A 23,638-nucleotide genomic window follows, 5' to 3' on the forward strand; every position below is an offset into this window, starting at 1 on the left:
AATGTACATATTGAAAGTGAGAGAATTGCACATTAGCGATAGAACTTGGAATTAGGTTAGTTTTGAAAAATGACATTGTAATATCTGACCTCTAACATATTCCACCATAAAACCTCTGGAGATAAATAGTTATAACTATGTCAGCTAAGCCTGATGGACATTTTATATAATATTGACAAGCTAAATTTTTTAGGCCTCGTACCATATGAATCGGTGAGAAGAATGAAAAGTTAAATTTAAATTTTAATCTATAAACAAGTTTATGATCACATTTCATTAATAGTTTTTCTGAATAGTGGTGGGAAAAACATTTTACTGGATTGTGGAATGTTAACACAGAACATACTTTTATTTTTGAATGTACATAATACTGTCAACTAACTTTATTTACTTTCTTGTTTACATGCGGGGGATATTTGTTTTTAAAAGTATTTTGTTAAAAATATCCCAATAAAGATTTATTGCTGTTACATTTTTTCTTTTTATGTTTTTTTGACTTCTAAACAATTTTAATCTTATGCATTATGATTTTGACTAAAGTTAAAATCTTATGCATGTTTGATAATTTTCATAAAATATTTATTACTTTCCTAGATGGAACATGTTCAGAATTCTGCTACTTGCATTTTAATATATCTTTTGTAATTTTAAATTGGCAGCTGATAGAAGAACTGTTGTTTGTAAAATGATTACGTGCAAATTGATGGTTTACATAAAATTGTTCTGATAATTCCTCTCCTGGATCTCTAGGGCATACACTTTTTAAAAATCTTACTTTAAAAAAAAATAGTGTTATTTTTTATTTCAGCCAAACATAATACCATAGAAAACTTAGGAAACCCATTAGAAAAATAAAATCATTTTAATTTGGCTACATTAATAAATGGCCTGGTGTCAGTTTTCACAGTGACTATTAAGTATTCAGTATTACATAGTTATGCTAAAGATAAATGTTTCTTCTGAATTCCTTTGTTTTGTTTTGTTTGTTTGGCCACATGTAGTGCTACTCAGGCGTTACTCCTGATTCTGTGCTTAGTAATCACTACTAGCAGGCCCAGGGGACCTTATGAGATGCCAGGGATCAAACCCAGGCTGGCCACCCTACCCACTGTCCCCCTCTTCTGAATTTTTTTTGGGGTGTCACACCCAGCTGCTCTTAGGCATTACTCCTGGCTCTATACTCAGAAATCGCTCCTGGCAGGCTCAAGGGACCATATGGGATGCTGGAATTCGATCCACCATACTTCTGCATGCAAGGCAAATGCCCTACCTCCATGCCATCTTCTGAATTCTTAAGAATAGGAAACAGATCCTGGGGAGATTGTGCAGGTGCTTACCTTGCATATAAATGACTCCAGTTTCATCCTCACTATATATTATTCCCCCTACCCACAACCAGTCCCTCCTCCCCGCAACATCACCAGAAATGACCCTGAACACAGACATAGAATGGGCCCCAGCACAGCTTGATATGGCCCAAATCTACTCTAACACTCCACAAGATTAAGAAAAAGAAATGGCTAATGAAAATACTGTTTCAAAAAACGTTTGTTTTCCCTACCTTACTTCCTTTTGGTAAAGGAATTACCAAATACTTAACAGTTGTATTCAAATGAGGTTGCCAGTAGAAAGAGCAGACACAAATATATCTGACACCCAAAATAATAAACAACCCAATGTAATCTTATTACTATATATAAAAGTTATCAGTAGATGTGTTGTAGTATTGGATAGTCCCCAATGTTCCCTAAAAGTCAATATTAATTGGGAAATAAAATGAACATCTAATAGATTATTGTGTTGCAATAACCCTAACCTCTTGATTTTAGGAGGAACTGGTAGAAATGGACTTCATCTTATAAACTTAAGTGGAGGGTGTTGTGTATGTAAACATTTCCATGGGATTATTATGTTACTGATCCTACCCTGTTCGTAATTGTGCCCTACCCTTGGGTGTGACCTGGCATTCTGCTCCCACCCTAAGGTAGTACCTGATTCTGATGTATAAAAGCAAGGGTCTGTGGAAGGCATTGGCATTTTTCGAGGGCAGATTCTGGGGCTTTTGGCTTCAGCCAGGCCCACTGAATAAAGCTGATATCTTCTGAAACCTGACTGCCTGTTAGCTTTATATCCGCGTGCTCCGAGCTGGAGGAGAAAAACCTCATCCTCCAACCCTCCATCAGTCAGTCCCATCAAGGGCTGATTTGCAACAGAGGGCAGGGCCAGAGCAATAGCACAGCGGTAGATCATTTACTTTGCATACGGCTGACCCAAGACAGACCTGGGTTCAAACCCCGCCATCCCATATGGTCCTCTGGACCAGGAGCGATTTCTGAGTGCATAGGCAGGAGTAATCCCTGAGCGTCGCCAATGTGGCCCAAAAACCAACACCCCCTCCCCCCAAAAAATAGAAGTGGAGGGCAAAACCCTGCAAACTTTGACCTACATTGTATTTGTATGTAAATGCTTGTTGAGGGAAGCTGCACTCTAACCACATGTATATCCTACACTAGTTCAGTAGTCTCAAACTTCTAGATTGATCCATGTAGTACTAACTTAAGGATACTATTTTAGACACTCTTATGTTAAAAACAAGGTATGTGTCCTAGCTGAAAAGAAAACAGTGTTTTTTTTTTTTTCTTGAATGCCATTACACTGCATAAATAGGTTTTTGTAGCAAGAGGAAAACATTGTTTCCCATTTAATCTCTGCTGAAGTAAGTTCCATAAAAGAACCTGTCTTCTAACCTTGTTTGAACCTGAGGACTGCTAAGACTCAAATTCTTAGATTACTCTTGGAATATCATATCCATTCCCCATTAATTACACTCATCCCAGTCCTCTCAAAAGCATAGGAAAAAAATAATTCTTCACACAAATACAAGCGCAGATATACCTCTTTTATCTCCCAAACACAGAAGATATTTCTTTTAAGTAGAAAATTTTTATATCAATAGAGATAAAAACGTTACGATTAAATTGTACAAAATGGATTGACAACCACTTAAATCAGCTTAAGTTGAATAGAATACCTATCAAGCAGAAATGGCTCTATATTTTAATAACGTATATTAAATTTCTTTTTTTGTTTTTGTTTTGGGGCCATGCCTGGTGACGCTCAAGGGTTACTCCTGGCTCCACTCAGAAATTGCTCCTGGCTTGAGGACCATATGGGACACTGGGGATCGAACCCAGATCCATCCTAAGTTAGCCGCGTGCAAGGCTAACGTCCTACCAGTGCGCTATTACTCCAGCCTATGTACACTCAATTTCTAAATATCACTAAAGTTAAGAACTTAATAGAGAAAGCTTTTAGTATTCCAAAATGTATGGGCATATGTGTAATGAATGTACTGCAAATTGCTTGTCATTTGGTTGTTTAAGAAGAACCATTTTCCTTTTTTGAGGAACAAAAATACTGTTTCAAGTCCATTAATATTAATTAATAGTATTAGTTAACTCACAATATGTAAGGCTAAATAATTGAAAAATTTTTATTTTGGTGTCAAGTGCTGATTAATTAAAATTTCTTTAGGGGAGGAAAAATGGTTCCCAATGCTTTTATATCATATAAAAAGAACAATTGTATGGGCTAATGATTATATGATCTAAACTTATAGCTAATGATGTTCCAAGGAACAGAGTCATTAAAAATCCCCAACATACTTTTTTTTTTTTTTTCCGTTTTTGGGCCACACCCGTTTGACGCTCAGGGGTTACTCCTGGCTATGCGCTCAGAAATCACTCCTGGCTTGGGGGGACCATATGGGACTCCAGGGGGATCGAACCGTGGTCCATCCTAGGCTAGAGTGGGCAAGGCAGATTACTTACCTCTAGCGCCACCTTCCCGGCCTTGCAACATACTTTTATTTATAATGCAAAAACTTACTTCTAGATTGTTGTTGCATTAGATTGTTTTGTAAATTTCAAATTTATGCACATATGAATTTTTCTATTTAAGAATTATAGTTTATGTTTAAGTGAACTATCTGGTGAGTAAGTGTAATTAATACATGTTTTAAAGGTCAGCATTAGGGGCCGGAGTAGTGACACAAGTGGTAAGGTGTTTGACTTGCCCGCTCTAGCCTAGGATGTACCACAGTTTGATCCCCCTGACATCCCATATGATTCCCCAAGCCAGGAGCGATTTCTGAGCACACAGCCAGGAATAACCGCTGAGCGTCACCGGGTGTGCCCCAAAATAAAAATAAAATAATCAACATTATATTGTCATTAGCGCTTCCTGAGTGCTACATAAATGGTTCAGCAGGCATGACGTAGACTGCTGAAAACTACTAGTTTCTATTACTAATATATCAGTTTCAGGCCAATCAATTGGTAGTACAAGCACAGATGATCTGCATGGGTCATGTTTATTATGCTTTATCTTTATTAGTATAAGAAGCAAGAAACTAGAAAATGTAATTTAGTAAACATTCTAAATAATAAAATTATTCACTTACACAAAAGTCTGCTAGAAGGTTTATATTCAAAACACTAGTCAACATAAGAAGGATTGATATCACATTACAGTTTACTTCTAGTTGCAAGTTCCAAAGAAGTGCATTCTTATAAATTAATGTATTGAGACAAAATTCCCTGAATAAAATATCAATATATCACATTTGCAATAATAATTCTACCTAATTAAACAAAATGTGTATCTATTCTTATAAATCTCTATCAAGATTGTCTTGATTGTGAATAGAAAGTAGGTTATTAAATTAGGTATCATCAAATTGTAGCTGTTGACAACACATTCCTTCATTTCAGTGAAGTAGTTTTTCAAATTAAAGAGTTAAACAATGGACATCTGCATTATTATAGCTTCTAGAAGAGTAGATTGTGTGGCTCAAGAGTTCTTAGAACTTTTTATTTTTATATAGCTACACATCAAAGATGTGAATGTCTGGGAGAAATTAAAAGATCATAAATTAAGATTTCTACAGTTCTCTAAAAACATTTCTTTGGGTTTTATGGCCTAAATATGTGCTTCAAAGGTACCACTTTTGAGAGTTATTCCCGAATGCAATCATAAAATTGTAAGACACTCAGGCTCTCAAATCCAAAACTTGGTTAAAATAAATACTAAAATTAATGGTGAACTGCCATTAACCAATGGTAACAATAAATTTTCTAATTAGATCCTTGTTGGGGATATGTTTAAATTTTAACATTATTAACTGAAATATTTATCAAACTAGTAAAATCATTTGGAAGAAGAGCTTTGAACAATTTCTTTGTATAATCCTGTGTTTAAAATTAGATAGCTGGAAGGAAGAAGAAGAAAAGGACAAAGATAAGATAGAAATATTTATACCTATTTGGTTTTTTTAGCTTAAAATATACAACATGGTTTCTGAGATAACTTAAAACATCAATATAAAGTCTACTTTTTAAAATAAATGTTTCTATAAACTTGATAATATAAATTTTAGAGCCAGTGAAATAACTATTTGTTAAAGAAGAAAGAAAAGTAGAAAAAGTAGCTATTTCACAACTTTTATCTGCATTCAAGATGCTCCTTTGACATAGTGAATAAACTCTGATTCAGACTTGTTTTCACACGTTTTTCTCTTTGTCGACGGTTGCAAAACCAAACTCTTACCACTTCTTTCTCAAGATTCAGTTCTTCAGCCATTCTCATGATCTCTTGAGAGGAAGGTTTATTCTGCTCTCCAAAGTGTCTCTCCAAGGCATCTTTAGCTGCAATACTGAGTGTAGAGGGGTCAAAACAGAGATTGTGTTGTTGCTGTTCTGGCAGATTAAATTCGTTTGCATTCTCTACTTTTTTTTTTTTAATTTTTTTAATTTTTATTTTTTTATTTTTGGGCCACACCCGGTAATGCTCAGGGGTTACTCCTGGCTATGTGCTCAGAAGTTGCTCCTGGCTTGGGGGACCATATGGGACACCGGGGGATCGAACCGAGGTCCGTCCAAGGCTAGCGCAGGCAAGGCAGGCACCTTACCTTTAGCGCCACCGCCCGGCCCGCATTCTCTACTTTTGAATGTGAAAGATAAGGACTAATTAAAAACTTAAGGAGCTTTTGATAAAAGTTTTACTATTTGTTGACTTTTTAAATGTTGGTCTTAGGGTGTTGGAGTAGTCAAAAGGGAACACACATTTCTGTGTGTACACTACTTATGCCACAAGAGGGCACCAATTTCTTGAAAAGAAAACAAAGAGGCCTAAATAGTCTCCAGACATCACTAATTTTAAAATGAAGAGATGGTGGACACCTAATTAAACAACGTGGAACCTTAACTATTTTCTCTTTGAGCTTCATTTAAATTAAAAAAAGCTTAATGTACTATTTGGTTTGAAACATTAAGAATTGCATTGGGGTTTAAGAAATAAAAAAATTGTTTCTTCTTTTTTATTTTTAAGTACAAATGATGTGAACTGTCTTTGATTGGAATAATACTTTTCAGGAATGGTAAAATTTAAAGCTCTTATTACTGCTAAGATTTCACATATTTTACATTTGCATTACATCTTGCATTTATCTGTTATGTCACACATGTGTGCAGATTCCAACTTTTTGTCCTCTGGTAAGTAATCATTTCAAAAGAATACCTTATAGTTGTTCTCCGTTTCCTTTTTCTTTCATTTGTTCCCACTTTTTCATTGTACAAAGCTGAAAGGGAGAATAGAACAATAATTACAGAAACAAAATAGGTGTAAGAAAAAGCATTAGATTTGGATTTCAAGTTTCCGTACTAAAAATTCAAAAGAAAGACACCATCATTTTCGTTTGAAATTTTTTTACTTTAGGGTATTCTATATTATAAGCCCTAGATAAGAAAATAATGAAAAATATAAATAGTTACAGATTTTTGAATGACAATTGTCTAAATAATACCCAATTTGGAACACAACAAATGATCTCAAACCTTGCTCTTTACCCTTTCTGCATTAGTATAAGGAAGTAATTTCATCACCTAAAATTGTTCATCTCAGTGGTTCAGGTTAATCACTTAGAAGACTTGTGTATATTTTTAAAAGAATTTATACCCATGCCGCATTATCTAGAAAGTTTTATTTATGTAGCTTATCTTTTCACTATTTGACTTCACTATAAATTTATTTTGACATGTGTTTCTGAATTTTTTTGTGCAATAGCAAATCATTTATTTTAATCACAGAAAAAAGCCAAGTATGATGTCAAAGCTCTTTGTAGCAGTAATCCTACAAATCAAAATTAGTGGGTTCTAGATCAAGATTCACAAAGCTTTCAGAAATATTTCTTTAGTACCTCCAACTTGTTCAGCTTCCTCCAGCCATTTGGATAATATTGCTTTTAGTTTGCATGCATTTTTAAAGCTCAGCTGTAGATTTTCAAATCTGCAGATAGTTGTTTGACTGAATTCAGAGCCATGCACGGCTGCTAAGGCTTCTCCAACATTTGTTTGAGTATATCCTGGAATGGACAATAAAAAAGTTGATGCTAGATTTTCAACAATTATTCATGTTGGCACATTATCCTATAAATCTATAAATGTTATTCTCAAATATACGAGTATATATTTATTAGAAATGTAGCATTGTTTGCTAGGATTGAATTGCCCAATACTTCCAAAATATTTCTTTTGGTTAAATTATTTTTCTAACATCAAAATAATTTACATATAACCATCTACATTTAGAATATTGATTAAATTGGATGATATATAACATTTTAGTAGTCATTTAATTTTTTCTCATTTTTACTGAATATGGATACTAATGCTCAATAATATAAACCTGATATAAATAGTTTAGGTGCCAGAGCAATGACACAAGTAGTAGGGGTCTGCCTTGTTGGCGCTAGCCCAGGACAGACTGAGGTTCGATCCCATAACATCCCATATGGTCCCCCAAGCCAGGTGCAATTTCTGAGCACATAGCCAGCAGTAACCCCTCAGCATCACTGATTGTGACCCCAAAAATACCCTGATATTAATATTTTAAATTAAACTTGATGAAAAATTATTGAAAATTACCAAATAGAACTCATAATTATGTTTATTCTCACCCAAATACTTTGATATAATTCTTTTATCACACATTATATGCATAGCTTCTAGCACAAACATTATGCCATTTCTTAATGTTTCTATCTGTAGGCAAATGATCCTCATTGATTGTCTCAAACATTTTTAGAGTACAAGTTGATGTAAATTATCAACACAGAATTTAAACCATGTACTGTAATATAAACAGCAAACTGAAAATGAATGCCTACTGCTGTGTTTATTGCATTTGGTAAGTACATATTAATTCAGGGCCAAGGGCTATATACTTGTCTGCATAAAATAGTTAAATACTATGTCCATCAATAAGTACCATTATAAAATTACCTGTAATTCATTCCATATGGGCAACAGTTAAACCACAATTTCTATCAATTCAGTCCCCTCTATACACTTCATGAATTTCAAAGATAATTGTTACAGTAAGTTTATGTACAATAATATCATCGGTTATAGCAAACTCAACAATAGTTCATAGAAGGGGAGTAACACATGATTGTCAAGGACTTGAAATGATACTTTCATTCATTTCTATTATAATTTAAAAGAAATTGAAAATCAAACTACCATGAAGTACCACTTAGACCTCTCTGAAGTGCAAATATCCAAAAGATGACCCTATATTTTCCTCAACATTATTTTCTCAATGAGTCAGTCCTTGTTCAAATGCTGGTGATAAATCATTAAAATGAATGAACAATTATCAAACAAAATACACTTGCTACCACAGAGCTCAGGTTATGAAGGGCAGTAAAACAAGCTACTACTGATGAGAGTGAAATCTAAGATAACCTTTATAGATACCAAATGTTGTTTATGAAATGATAATAGTTATGGTTATGATAGTTATGTGATATTTTAAATGGTGTGAGATAAGAAAGCAAATTTTTTTCAGAAATGGATTAATTGTAGTATGAGTTTTATTTGGGGGGGTGTTTTTTGGGCCACACCCGGTGACGCTCAGGGATTATTCCTGGCTATGTGCTCAGAAATTGCTCCTGGCTTGAGGCACCATATGGGATGCTGGGAGATTGAACCAAGGTCCGTGCTGGGTCAGTCACATGCAAGACAAATGCCATACCTACTGCTGTGCTATCGCTCCAGCCCCTGTAATATGCTTTTAAAGCAGAATTTGACAGGCCCATTTAAAAATGTCCTCTACAACCTAATTTTCAAAAGTTTCCAAAATAGTTAAAAAAGAATATCAGATGATATAAAGAAATGTATTTGTTTGCTTTATATAGAAATAAATGTCTCTGAAGGATATGCAATATTGGCTTAGAAAGGCCAAACAGTAAATTTAACTTATACTCTTTATATCTTTGAATCAATGTATGAATGTATCATCAGTAAATATATGAATAAATACATGAGTGTACAGTCCAAATAAAATGTGTATGTAAGCAAGCACTTCAAAACTAAACCTCAACAAATAAGTGTCATTAATTTAAAAAAATGTATTTCTATTTAGCTCATCAAGTTGCAAGAAAATAATAGTATGAGTAGAATTTTCATGTCTGGACAAAGTTTATAGTGAAACATATCGACAATTGTTTTAAGCATTTAAGCAAGGTATAAGAGACTGAACCAGAGAAATGAGTTGCAGTTACTTGCCCCTTGCTCTCAAGAAGTGCATACCTAGCTTGATTCTTCTCACTTTAAAGTCATTGGCAAATTGTTCAAGTTCTCGGATTTCAGGAGAATCCATGTCTATTGGCTCTTCAACCAATTTGCTTTTCCGCTTGAGTTCCTGCTTAAAATCAGCAGCTGTGGGATCCTCTGCCAGGAGAGGCTGATGCATGGGAGGGAAGCCATGGCTCAAGGTGTGGTCAGGAAATTTATAGAGACATGGAGTTAGACTGCCTGTGAATAAAGACAGCAGAAGTAAAGAATGGGAAGGAACTTTACAACGTATCCAGCATTTTTATTACAAACAGGGGTTTTCCCATTAGGAACCCATAATTCTGCACCAGCCGATCTTAACTTTTAAATGTTACCTGATATCTGATCTTCTGAATTAAAAATCAGAGCAACTTAGTATAATTATGATCATTTATATTCCATCTCAGCTTAAGCAACAGAAACAGTATAAAAAAGCTGAAAAGCCTAAATCAATATAGATTGATTGATTAATTGATCAATAGATAAGTAGATAGAGAAAGGCACATCATGCTTAGAAGTACAAACTTATGGGGCTGGAGAGATAGTATGGAGGTAAGGCATTTGTCTTTCATGCAGATGGTCGGTGGTTCGAATCCCGGTACCCCAGATGGTCCCCTGAGCCTGCCAGAAGCGATTTCTGAGCACAGAGCCAGGAGTAACCCCTGAGCGCTGCCGGGTGTGACCCAAAAACAAAAACAAAAGAAAAAAAAGAAGTACAAACTTATAGTAATTTTTCTTCTTAAATCTCATCCTGGATATCTGAAGAGCAATTCTAACAAATAATTTCTTGATATCTTTTCTCTTAATATAGTAAACAAATAAAGTGTGATATCTCATATAATTAAGAAACAAAATTGTCATACCGAGAAGTAGTCTTATTAATCAGTTGATTTTAAGATGGACCACGGTTCAGTCCCCCAGTGTCCTATATGGTCCCCCAAGCCAGGAGCAATTTCTGAGTTTATAATCAGGAGTAACCCCTTAAGCGTCATCAGGTGTGGCCCCAAAAAGCAAAAATAAATACATAAAAATATAAAATAAAATAAAAAAATAATCACATCTTAAAATTTAACAAAGATGGGTAAATGAATATAATGCATTAAGTCAAATAATAAAATAAAATGCATTCATATTGTTAAAGGACCTGCAGAAGTAGTCCAATAGTAGGCTATGTCTTCTTTATGTGAGGCCAAGTTCAGTTTCTAGTTCTGTCCCAAATAATGTCTGTGGCTCCTATTATGGAAATATCCACAAAACAATATGTAATGATAAATATTTGAGTAAAATCTCAATAGTGTGCAGAGAAATATCTCAGTGGTAGAGTACTTGCTTTACATATATGAAAAATTAGGTTTGATCCTCTGTACCCAAAACTAACAAAGCAAAAAAGAAACCCAGAAAATTTAACAACTGAAAAATGTACACTATAATGTGATCATTATTTTGATATTTAAGGAGAAAAAATTTGTTTATAGATAGTAATCATTCATAAATAATGAAGCATTGTATACATTAACTTAAGTGACAAGTTACACACATTTTTTTTTGTTTCAGCTTGATTTAATAGATTGGTTTTTCACCCAGGAAAGAAAAAGAGTCTGATGAGTTTAGGAGAATATAGAAGAGCATAATATATAAGCCAAATTCCTATGTTTTTTACTTCATTTTTCTTTTAATACATTCCATTTTTATGGGAGAGATTTTTATTCAAATTACATGTATAATCATTCATATTTATTAATCATTTTCTTATAAGTATAAATTAATATTTAAAGTAAAATAAATTACTAGAGAATATATGTCATGCTCATTCTTAGAAATTTACTATAAGAACATATCAAGAATTTATGCTGCCTTTAATTTCATGTTAAGTATATTCACAAATCAAAAACATGAGTAATAGGCATTTTGCTAGGACATATAAATCTGACTTACTGTATCAATATATAATGAGCAAAGAAGAGTATCAGTTAGCAAACTGTTAGCTTTATTTTACTAAAACCAGAGTATCTAATGAGATAGAAATACACTCCTATCTGATAGACAATAAATAGTATTTTTCTAAAATCAAATTAAAATCCAAAAGAGACTTAGGAATTAAAGTAAGTTTGGCTGCTTTATAAATATGGTAAACATTTAAGATAGACTATTATTACCCAGAAAAGTTTATGCTACTTTAAAAATCCAAGATATTCCATTTTACTTTTTAGAAAGTATCTTAGAGTTTTCCTCAATTTTCACTTCTACATGCTGAAGTGAAAAAGAACTTATATACAAAGAAAACTAAGTACATTTATTTTGGCATACTCTTTATATGTGTCTGAAGACTTTTCTACTTAGGTTTTAGAATCGGTTTCTATAGGTATTGAAATAATTCCTTGACATTCTCACCATTCAAAGATATTAACTTTGAAGCTAGAGTGATATGTTCCAGTTTAATTCCAGAACAAATCTCAGGACTGCATATGGTTGCCTGAACACTGTGGGGTCCACTATTACCATAAGCACAAAACCAGAAATAGCCCTGAGTATTATTGAATATGCTTGTTCCAAAATAAAAGCAACTATCACTTAATGATAAAGGACCCCCAAGTAAAGGTAAAAGAAAAACAGGTAATAACAGATTGCCATTTTACTTTGCACATTTAGTACATTTTAAGACACCCTACAGAACTCACTTAACATATGTCAAATTATTTTTATTTTTGATTAGTAACTTGCAATGTATGCTGACATAAACATGGCCCTAATTTTGGATTTTTTCATAACAATTACAACTATATTCAATTATTCTGGCAAAATAGATTCATACACTAATTTGTTATATTTTGTAAGATGTTTTTCACATTTGCATACTCTTGTCCATATATGAACAAAGGAGTTAGCAAAAATTTCTGTTTTTACATATAATTTTAAAATATAGGAAATTTAAATACATAAATTTTCCAATTTCCATGAAACTAAAACTCAAATCTAAAGAACATTTTATTACTACATAAAAGTTGTCATAATTCATTTTGCCAGCAGTCTGACACATATGAAACAGATAGCTTTTGTAAGTATTTCTTCCAGTTTAAACATATTTAAACAATTCTAAACAAATCTATTTTTAAATAAATCTCAAATAAAAAGTAATAAGATGATTTCTTAAAATACTAGAAGTGTGTCACTCTTCTTTTGAGAAAATATTTAAGGTGGTTCCATCATTGAAAGTGTCTTTGAAAAATTAATTTTTAAAACATAATATAATCTTAAAACATAACAGAATAAAAGCCCACGAAAAAGTACATAGTAAATACACAAAAATGAAAACATGAATTATATAAGTTTTCCATTTTTGACTCTCAAAGTATCCACAATTACCTGCAGGATCACAACTTACCTGAAACTAAACTTAAACAGAAATTTGTACTAACAGTCACAAGAAACCTGTGTTTTCATCATATGAACCTATGATTAAGGAATATTAGGGAAGAAGTAATTGGTATCATCAATATAATATAACAGAAGAAATATATATTTTTTAAAGCACAGATGATTGAAAACAAAAGTAAGAGCATGTGGCGATCCATAAGCAGCAGAGACCTGCTAAACTCTTTACAAAACACGCTAAAGCAATTTTGTCTTTAGGTCTACATAAAAAAAAAAAAATACCTTGGAAGTGTTTGTGTATTTCATACATTATTTTTGCACATTGCAGATGATCCCATCAGGGCTCTCTGAATTGCTATAGATATGTGTATGGTTGACAGAGGTGGAAAAGAATAGAGATAAATCTTATAGGGCAGGCAATGGGGAGGCAGAGGTCTGGCGTGCTTTGCAGGGCACTGACTCAATGTACCATGGCATGAGGCAAATTATCCCTTTGCGGCATGCAGTTCCGCCAGATGCTAACTGACATCTAAGATTATGAGCTTGATGTCTTAAAAGAATTTAGGGGAAGCAGAGGGAAGAATGAAAAATATCTGACATCTTATTGTATAAAAACAACACAGGAATGAATATCTGGAAGCTCCCTTATTTGTTACTATTTTATGCATAATAATGAGAAGAAGATCATAAATTTGAACTGTGGTCTTTTCTCTTTTGTGTTTCAGTAAATCCTGTTTGTGCCACAGAGACACTTTGCCTGCATTCCGACTACAGTGACTGGTATGTGGAGTAGAGACAAACTTAAAAAATATATTTTTATAACATTTAGAAAACATGTACTGCAACTGAAAGGCCTTTCCTGGTTCAAAGGTAAAAAATTTTCAGGATTGAAACAATCAGAAAAAAATTGAATAAACAAAAAACAATTTAAAACATAAATTTAAAGGACAAAGGAAGAAAAGAAAGACAATCTTTCTCTAAGTTGATTGTCAAAGCTGACCATCCTTTCTCTATGTTAACTGTCAAACTGATATCTGCCACCATTTTAGCCATAGTTACCTTTTATTTATTTTCAATTAAAGGGGGAAAAAAGAATGGGTTAATGTATGGTTAATTAATAAATGTAACCTCTTTATCTTTACCTTTAACTTCTCAAGTTGGCATTTTATTTGACATACAACTGAAGACATTCTTTCCTGAGAGTAAGAAATTATGTATTTGTCACAAAAAAAAACAACAAACCTTCTCATGATAGTTTTTCTATCTTATCTATAACTGACTCTAGTAGATAGTACTATCAGATGCTAGAGATTGTACTTCTTTTGCTTCCATTTAACATTATTCCTTTTTCTTTCAGAGGGACGGACTTGTTTGGAGTTTTTCCAGTATACCTAATAGGGTTCAGAAAAATCAACATTTCCAGCAATGTGGGCCTGACATATGGTCCAGTTTTTGGGGCTCAGCAGTGATCAAAGGCCACCAGTGGTACATCTAACATTGTTTGCAGAATCTGCCCCTGCAATTATTTGCCTGGAATGGAACCTAGGGCTTTGCACACAGTGCAAATGGCTTGAGATCTTTCCTTAACAAACTAAAATTAAAATTTTGCCACTTCATTTAATTGTTTGTATTTAAACACTGTGGTTAACAAGGTTGTTCATACTACAGCTTTTAATTCTACAGATAAAGTTGTTCATGATTGAGTTACAGTCATACAATGTATAAAAACCTTCACCAGTGAGCATTTCTCACCATCAATGTCAACAGTTACCTTCTCATTCTCCCTGATGCTCTCTTCCCTTCCATCAGTCCCCCAGGTGCTTCTGGTGCAGGCAAATTACTTCTCTCTCCCCCCTCTTTTTTTTGACACTGTAGTTTGCACTACTGTTAATGAAGTATAAAAAGCTGAGAGTGCAATTAGACAAGAACAAGGTCTATCATAAACAAGACATACACGGCACCCCTTCATTAAAATAGATTATTTTTTAAATATTTATTTATTTATTAGTTTTTGGGCCACACTAGGCAGCGCTCAGAGGTTACTTCTTGCTCTTTGCTCAGAAATCACTCCTGGCAGGCTTGAGAAACCATATTGAATGCCAGGGACTGAACCCAGGTCTGTCCTGGGTCTCCGCGTGCAAGGAAAACACCCTACTGCTATGCTATCACTCCACTCTGGCCCCTAAATTAGATTTTAAAGCAATAATTTATAGCACATAATCTAATGAACATGCTATCAACTTTACTATGTATACAAAGTGGACAGTCCAGAGAGTTTATTTCTAAACTGCCACACAGATTTATAAACTGGAGAGCAGAAATGATTTTAGATACAGAGAATAAGTTTGAAGAGTGTTTATAGTTAGTTATCTGTGTGTATATGCATGCTAAACATATTTATTTAGAACAAAATTTATTAGCTTATGCCTATATTGTATACACTTGGAGTGATGAGACAGAAGAAACTTAACTACACATTTATTGAAGAGATTAAAGAAGAAAATCAGATTGAGTTGGTACAAATAAGGTGGAACTAAACTTTTGATAGAGCTTTAAAACCCATTGAAACTTGAATGTGAAGACTGAAATATAGTGTTTTTTTAAATAATTTTTCCATTATTTCTAGGCCTCTAGAAATAATCAATTTATTTGTATAACTTCATCAATAATTTGTATAATTTTATCAATCTATTTGTATAACTTCTCTGGGGATGATGGTAAGAAGAGTTCAGATGCACTAATATTAAAACTGTCATTATAAAAATGTGATTATTGCAGACTATATATCCATACTTTTAATTATAAAAAAAATCACAGTGCACCTCATAATGGTATTTTGCTCAATATATTTTTAAAATATAATCTCTCTGCTTGTTATGGTGAACTTTTCTTTCAGTGACCAAACATAATTTTGTTTTAAGACTATTTTTTGTGCTACCTCCAAATCCTACATAACCATTATAGTTCTTACTGTTACTAGCCCAGTAATTTTAATGGCATCTTCAGGGAATAATTTTTTTTTTAATTTCTGAAGAGAGTACTCAAGGTATATGCTCAGAAAAGTAGTACTAGCACAAGAGGAGCTGACTGTGAAATACCAATGTGAACTGGTATAGCTTTGTTCAAGTCCAGAAAAGGAGGTGAATGTTAGAACTTTTATTCCATCTATAAATGGATGTGATGGGTAGGAAAGTAATAGAAAATTCTATTTTAAAATATTCAGTCTCGGACTAATTTTATTCTGTGTGCTACTGACCTCAATTTGTTGTTGCTTCTATTTGGGTTTAAAAACTACACTGTTTGTGGAAATCACTGAAAATGACTAAGATATTTCCTCCAAGAGAGAGCAGCACAAGGGCACATGCTTGTTATTTCCTGTGCCCTTAATCAAAAAGTGGGTAGACCAAAGAAAGCATTCTGCCTGCAACTCTGGTAGCAAAATGCACATGATTTTACTTTTTATAATGAAAGCAGTTCATCATCAACTAGGGCAGTTCTTATTAACCATGAATATTGATTAACTCCAAAGCATATAAATCATAAGCAGTCTGTTTCATAGTGAAATAAAAATGTAGTTTTTATTATTTCTTAATTATTAAATAGAGCCATTAAGGTGTTCAGGTAACTATTCAAAAACCAGTCTCTATTTTACCACAAACGTGCAGATACTAGTTCATTTAAAATATTGGCATATAAAATGTATCAGAAGTTAATTTGTCCTGGGATCTTTCATTTTAAAATTTTAATGATTTATTTAGTCTTAAACAGAAAATTTGAAAATGTAGAGATTGATAAATTATTTTTCTTTCTTTATATATATTTATTTGCTTTGGAGGCTACAATTGGTAATACTCAGGAGAAGACTATATGGGATGCTGAGAATGAAGCATGGGTAGGTGCATTAAGAGTAGTGTACTACCTACTGTACTATTTCTCAAGCCCCAGAGATTGACAAAGTCTTGGTTCTATTTTATTTCAAATTTAGAGGTTTAAATCTATGTTGTTTTAGCTGTTTTCCTTGATCTGAATATTACTCAAACACACATGAAGTTACATTTTGGGAAAAGCTTTTCAAACGTGTTATTTTACAGATTCTCAGCATCAACTTCACTGTTTCTTTTTTCTTTTTTCTTTTTTTTTTCTGGGGGAGGGGGTGGGCTATACCTGGTGACACTCAGGGGTTATTCCTGGCTATGCGCTCAGAAATCGCTCCTGGCTTGGAGAATCATATGATCTCACCGGAGATGGAACCGAGGTCTGTTCTGGATCAGCAGAGTGCAAAGCAAATGCCAAACCGTGGCTGCGCTATCACTCTGGCCCCTTCTTCCTTTTTTTTTTTTTTTCTGTGAGCAGGAGGGTTAATCTAATTCAACAGCTCTTAGGATTTACATATGACTTTGTACACAGGGATTACTGTGGAATGGGGCTCATATGGAACTCAGAGGATAGAAACTGTTTCTATCTCACACATTCTCAGTCTTGATGTATTTACTTGTGTTTATCTTTCCTGTTGTACTTATAAATATCGAAATAATAATATTTTAAAAATTTGTGTCCTTCAGCTCTGTCAATAAGATAGGTGTAGAGGTTTAAATCACATGGGCTAAACTGGGTTGGATCCTAAGTACCACACATAATCCTCCAATCTACCAGGGATGATCCCTGAGACAGTCAGGAATAAATTCTGAACATAGCCAGATGTGTCCCACAAGCACAAATATATACATACGTATATGTATATATAGATATATACATGTATATACTATATGTATGTATATACACATATATACCAATAAAACTACGAACTATAGTGAAGCACTATAATTTTGAATTAGATTATATCCTTTTTGTGCGGGGGTCACATCTGGCAGTGTTCAGGGGTTACTCCTGGCTCACTCTCAGAAAAGGCTCGGGGGACAATATGTGATGCCGGGATTTGAACCATCATTCTTCTGCATGCAAAACAAATGCCTTAACTCCATGCTATCTCTCCGGCCCCAGACTATATCTTAAAACATTGACTCACAGGCTTTCTAATGAAAGGATTTCTTTTAGAGTGAGGGATGGGACAACTAAGCTGTGATCAGAGGGCCTGGGACTGCTGGTGGTTTTTGTTCACCAGAGCAGGTTCTTGGGCAGAATTCCAAGGTAGCAGATTTGTGGGCTTCTCAGGCTCTGTGGTATTGGGGACAATGTGTCCTAACCCATCTACTGTCCACCTTCCTCTCTTCCTACCATCCCATGAATGAATAATTTAAGTCTGATTTTTTTTTTTATTAAGAAATGTACTATCTAGACGTTTGCCTTGCATGTTGTAAAGCCCCGTTGGATTCCCTGATACCACAGATGATTGCCCTAAATCCTGTCTTGGGGATGCCCTGAGTAATTCCAGAGCATAGGACCAGGAGAAGTCCTGAGCATTTCTATGTGTGACCCAAAACTCAAAAGAAAATAAAAAGATGAGAAGAAGTGCATCCAAATCCCTCCATACAAGACGTAAGGAATTTGTAATAGGTCTTAATCTATTGATGTTTTACTTATACAAAGAGGAAATGCATTTTCAACGTTTTCAATTTCACCTAAGACTGAGGCCACTCGGGGAGTTTCCTCTTAAATAAGTATTACTAAAGATTTGCAAATCATTCTCTTCTGTGATGCAAAATAGTTTTTATTGAAATTTTACTCAGAAAGAGGCGAGAAGAGAAAAAGAAATGAATATGCGTCAAAAGAGAGGGGCCGGAGTAATAGCACAGCGGTAGGGCTTTTGTCTTGCATGTGGCAGATTCAGTACAGATCTAGTACAATCCCCGGTGTCCCGTATGGTCCTCCTAGCCAGGAGTGATTTCTAAGCACATAGCCAAGAGTAACCCCTGAGTGTCACCGGGTGTGCTGACACCCTCCCTCCCCAAATAAGAGAACAGAGGAGTCTTCAGAGTGGAAAAAAGTATAGATATGTATTCAAGGGAAATGAGGGTCTTAAAGGATCAAGCAGCAAATAACTCTTAACCTTCAATATCTTATTTATTGAAGACTTATTAATATGCTGTTTTAAATAGTATTTATATAGCATATTTATAGAATAGCATATATGTATTTTCTTATATATACATCTATATTAGCTTTGAAAATTTTGAGAATTTGGCGTTTACCTTTTGTGACAGAGTGATCTTACTTTGTTTCATATATATTTAAATGTATAAATCCTATGAGGATCAGTGGCTACCAATTATTACCAATGGTATCATCAAGTGGAAATGGACAATTTAATAGTATTGAATCTGCATAAAAGTTATAGAAATCAATCCCCAGAATTAAGGAGAAAGAACAGATGTTCAAACTGTGTAGAATAAGAGCATTGATTTCTGAAGGAACAAAAGATCTGGTAATATCTAAATAAATAGCTGTTTTAATAGCAACTTCAAGGTTAAGATTCACTCAGACCTAAGAAATTTTTGATCAAAATCTCAAAACTCAATACAATTAGACAGTTTTTCTTACCTGCCATCACTCCATAGGTTGATGGCTGGTTTCCATAATGACAGGAAGGAACAGAATAATGAAGTCCCGTTGCTGAGTTTCCAAACGTTGTCACCGAGAAATATGTGTGCAAATATTTAGGAGTTTGGATCAAAGACAAAATAGACGGGACTGGTAAGAAAATGTATGAGGATTCAAGACACATTCATATCAAAAATGCACATTTATATTTTTAAAATCTACACTAATTACTTGATCACACTTGGGGAATTTTTTTGACAAGAAATTAAAACTAGATTTCAAAACATGCCTCAATTAAGAGATGATAAACTATCAAAATAACAGAGACTAATGTCATTATTATCCTGTACTCTCTGAAGATTGACTGACTATAAGCTTGATCTAATACAGATATCGCAACAAACTAGCCTCAAAAATTGTTATAAACTTTGGAATATAGGTAAGGTTTTTCTGCAAGAAATGCTTATAAATATTGATATAGAGAGATTGAGACTTGAATAGACTTTAATTTTGCTTTTTTTTAATTATAAATGAGAATATCAAAACCATGACATTCGAGGTTTTCTTAATATGTAATCCATTCAATATACTAATGATTAATCTGGTCAAAAAGAAATTAATTGATTTTGACTTGTTATTTACAAGTTAGAACCTAATATAGGAACATAATATTGTAGATGCTACATGCTTCATGAAATAAGTGAAAATCCTGTAAACCTGCCTTGTTGATATTTTACCTAGAATTAAATTTAAATTTTCAAATTACTAAAAGCATAGGCTATTAATTATAAAACTGTTAATGTTTCCTCATGAATTTTACGTTCTCACCATTCTTTATAACATGAATACAGTATAGGTTTTTATGAAAATGGTATAATTATTCATATCTTCTAGAAATATTTATAGTGTTTGATTTAGTAATCTAAATTTCTGCTGAAATATTGATAAAATATAATTGAATTGTAAAAATCAAAAGATCCTTTAAGTGTCCAGAGAGATAGCATGGAGGTAAGGTATTTGCCTTGCATGTAGAAGGATGGTGGTTTGAATCCCAGCATCCTATATGGTGCCCCAAATCTGCCAGGAGCAATTTCTGAGCGTAGACCCAGGAGTAACTCCTGAGCATTTCCAGGTGTGAGACCCCAAAAAAACTTAAAGTAAAACAATTATCTATATATAAATTAATACTTCATATATTGTGTGTATTCAGAAATTAAATTTCACATTGATATGTAGAAAGAAGTAAAATAATTTAATAATAATTATTTTTAAAAATCTTACCTAGTCATTGAAAATTTAAACAAATGTGAACATTTAGTCTAAAGATACTCTTCAAATTATAAAAAATATTTTGTCCCTTACATCTTAAGTACATATGTTTTTAATTTAATGAAAAATTATATAACCAACGTTATCCTAGGTATTTCTATTGGTCATAAAATTTTATTTCTGAAGCTTAAATACAAAATTTTAATTCTTTATTTTGGGAGATCAGATGAAGGATGAGTTAATTTATAACAATGCATTTATTTTAAAAAGTGTTCCAATTATATACTGAGTCCTAATTTATGATCATTTATTTTTTTAAAGAAATTGGATTTTAACTTAAGATTTCTAAGTATTGCCTTTGTTATAAATTTTATTTTTAATTTGGCCAAATAATATTTAAAATATTTTAGATTAATAAATCATTGTATTGTTGTTTTTATACTCAATACTTAAACTATTTAAATAGAATATATTTAACAATATAATAAGTGCTTGTTTATTTACTTTATGCCTTTTCAGTTGAAACACTTTACCATATATAATATATGGATGAGATTATTACCTTTCTATTGGAATTATGGGAATACTAGCATAGTTTTAAAAATCTAATTTTTTATTTTACCAAAATAGATATATAATATCTAGATTCCTGAAACTTAGGGGAAAATTATTTGTCAACATATGTATTTAGTTTGAATAAAATAAAAGCTTAAAACTTTCAATCAAAATATAAATACATCAGCTCAGTTTTATTTATAGATAAAATTTAATTAATAATAACTTTGCTTTTAAAATTATAATGCTTCTTACTGAAAGAATTTTACTCAGTTCTAAGATGATTAATTTATAAATAAATTTTCAACACACTGAGTAAATGACATTTTAAAAAATATATTTAATTGTATTTGAAAATTAATCAGACATTTTAGCTTAGCTTTCATCAAAGAATGTAACATGTGAAAATATTAAAATTTAGTGAAAGCTTGAATCTCCTCAAAATTCATTCTTGTGAACTAAGTTCACTTTTCCAAATATTATATTGTTTTCCAAATATTATATTGTTAATTGTGATTTCTGTAATTTTCTAGGCTAGAAGGGTAAGTTTTTTAAAAAGTATTTAAGTATTTTATTTTTTTGAAATTTATTGGATTTAGGGTCACTTTATTTTATTTAGAACAAAGTAAATGACAATTTTCAGACATGGGTTGTCAAAGAAAGCCAAATAAACCTTTATATTAAAGAAGTAGCAGTAGCATCATTCCTAATTTCATTTTATTTTAGGTTTTGTAGTACCAGGGCTTGAACCCAGAACTTCACATACTAGACATGAACATTACCACCAAGTTTCATGATTGTTTCTAGGAAGTAACACTACTCAAACTGTTTAAAACTATCCCTTTAGTTTTGCTACTTATAAAATTTCAGCTAAATTGGTTTTGAAATTTAAAAAAAAGCATTGGTTCCACTATAGGAAATAGATCGCTCACAGTCATCAATAGTTAAAATTGTACTTTATAATATTTTTATGCATATTGTTTTTTAGTTAACCTTAATGCTTAAATTGAAACATTAAACTGAAGGAGAAAGTGAAAGAAGTGAAGAAATTCTCAACTAAGACTTAAACTTTTCTCCTGAAAACATTAGGCCCAGCAGCATGCAAACCGTTAATCACATCAGTACCTGTAGACATCACATTGGTGGCATGGTTGGAGACTGGTAGGCACTCAGCAGCGCTGTGGTGCATTATCAGAGGCAAAGTCGCAGAAGACTCAGAATTCAGAGGTATAAAGGTATCAGCTGAAGTAAATGGTTGGCAACTCATTCCCACAAGACAATAGAAAAAATAAGAACTGCTCTCCTCAAATGAGAGTTTTATTATATTACCACCTTGATGTCCTGTTTCAATCTCACTACCTGCATATATACATCAGGAAAGCTCTGAGGCACTAGGAGAAAACATGCCAGTATTTATACTGCTGGGAAAGCCCTTTATACATGTTAATCACCTTTTCCCAGGGGTATTGCTTTATCAATCTGACTATCTTCCTTCTTACCCAAGAGAGAAGCTGCTTCTGAGGGAAGTAGATTGAGGAGAAGGAGGAAAAATGAAACTTTATTAACAACTTCAATAGTTCAGAAATTTTAGAAAGGAATTCAGAGTTTTAGAACAGAATTCATCAAGGAAATAAATTTGCAATACATAGAATAATATAAGGTATTTCTTTTGCTAGGAACCCAACAAATCTTTTTTTTTTAATATTTAAAGCTTCTATTTAATGTTTAAGTATGTAATAGTTAATAATATTTAGTATTTAGTAAATAGTATTTTAATAACAAGTAAATATAATGATACATAAAATAATGTAATAACAATTATTTAATAAATTAATAATATTTAGTATTTATAAATATTTAATATTTAAGCTTCTATTTAAGACAGCAAAATAATTATAAAGGGATATACTACATAATTGCAAAATAAAAACAATAAGTATGTAAGTTAAATGGAAAGTTTAGAATATTCTAAATATAAGCGTATCAATTCTAATATACCTGAACATCACAATTTTAAATTTTTATTTTAAAACTTATCACTATATTAAAATGAGAAATGGGAAATAAATATCATAAGAATCTGTAGATGTGATAAATATGATAAAAAAATTCTTCATAAAGAATAAACTTATTAAAGTCTTTTTTGGTTCTAAACACTATAAATGTTGAGGTCATGCAAATTTCAGAACATTTGTGTTATTTATGAAGCTGGAGTAATTATACAGTGGTAGGGCATTTACGTGCATGTATTCGACTCAAGTTCAGTCCAT

At 32.7% G+C, this 23,638-nt stretch overlaps 1 protein-coding gene across 2 annotated transcripts; it reads right to left on the bottom strand.

Moving 5' to 3' along the window:
• Positions 1–5,502: 5,502 nt before the first annotated feature.
• POU1F1 (POU class 1 homeobox 1) lies at positions 5,503–22,635 on the bottom strand. 2 transcript variants are annotated; one of them, XM_049785508.1, is made up of 6 exons: positions 22,494–22,635; positions 19,545–19,616; positions 9,651–9,875; positions 7,256–7,420; positions 6,577–6,637; positions 5,503–5,713 (listed from the first exon to the last, which is right to left on the bottom strand). In XM_049785508.1, the coding sequence occupies exons 1-6, from the start codon at positions 22,633–22,635 to the stop codon at positions 5,503–5,505; spliced, it is 876 nt and encodes a 291-aa protein (XP_049641465.1). The 2 variants fall into 2 exon arrangements, with proteins under 2 accessions (XP_049641465.1, XP_049641464.1); XM_049785507.1 differs by having other exon boundaries at positions 19,545–19,694.
• Between the last annotated feature and the right edge of the window lie 1,003 nt (positions 22,636–23,638).

The sequence above is a fragment of the Suncus etruscus genome, chromosome 13, assembly GCF_024139225.1.
Source record: "Suncus etruscus isolate mSunEtr1 chromosome 13, mSunEtr1.pri.cur, whole genome shotgun sequence".
Taxonomy (NCBI): Eukaryota; Metazoa; Chordata; class Mammalia; order Eulipotyphla; family Soricidae; genus Suncus; species Suncus etruscus.

Bases quoted from the DNA above. Each gene is read 5' to 3' on its own strand.
- POU1F1 (XM_049785507.1), bottom strand. From the start codon at position 22,635: ATGAGTTGCCAACCATTTACTTCAGCTGATACCTTTATACCTCTGAAT. The intron at 6,638-7,255 runs GTACTAAAGAAA...TCTCCCTTTCAG, and splicing joins GGAAGCTGAACAAGTTGGAG to CTTTGTACAATGAAAAAGTG. The intron at 5,714-6,576 runs GTATTCTTTTGA...CTCTACACTCAG, and splicing joins AAACGGAGAACAACTATAAG to TATTGCAGCTAAAGATGCCT.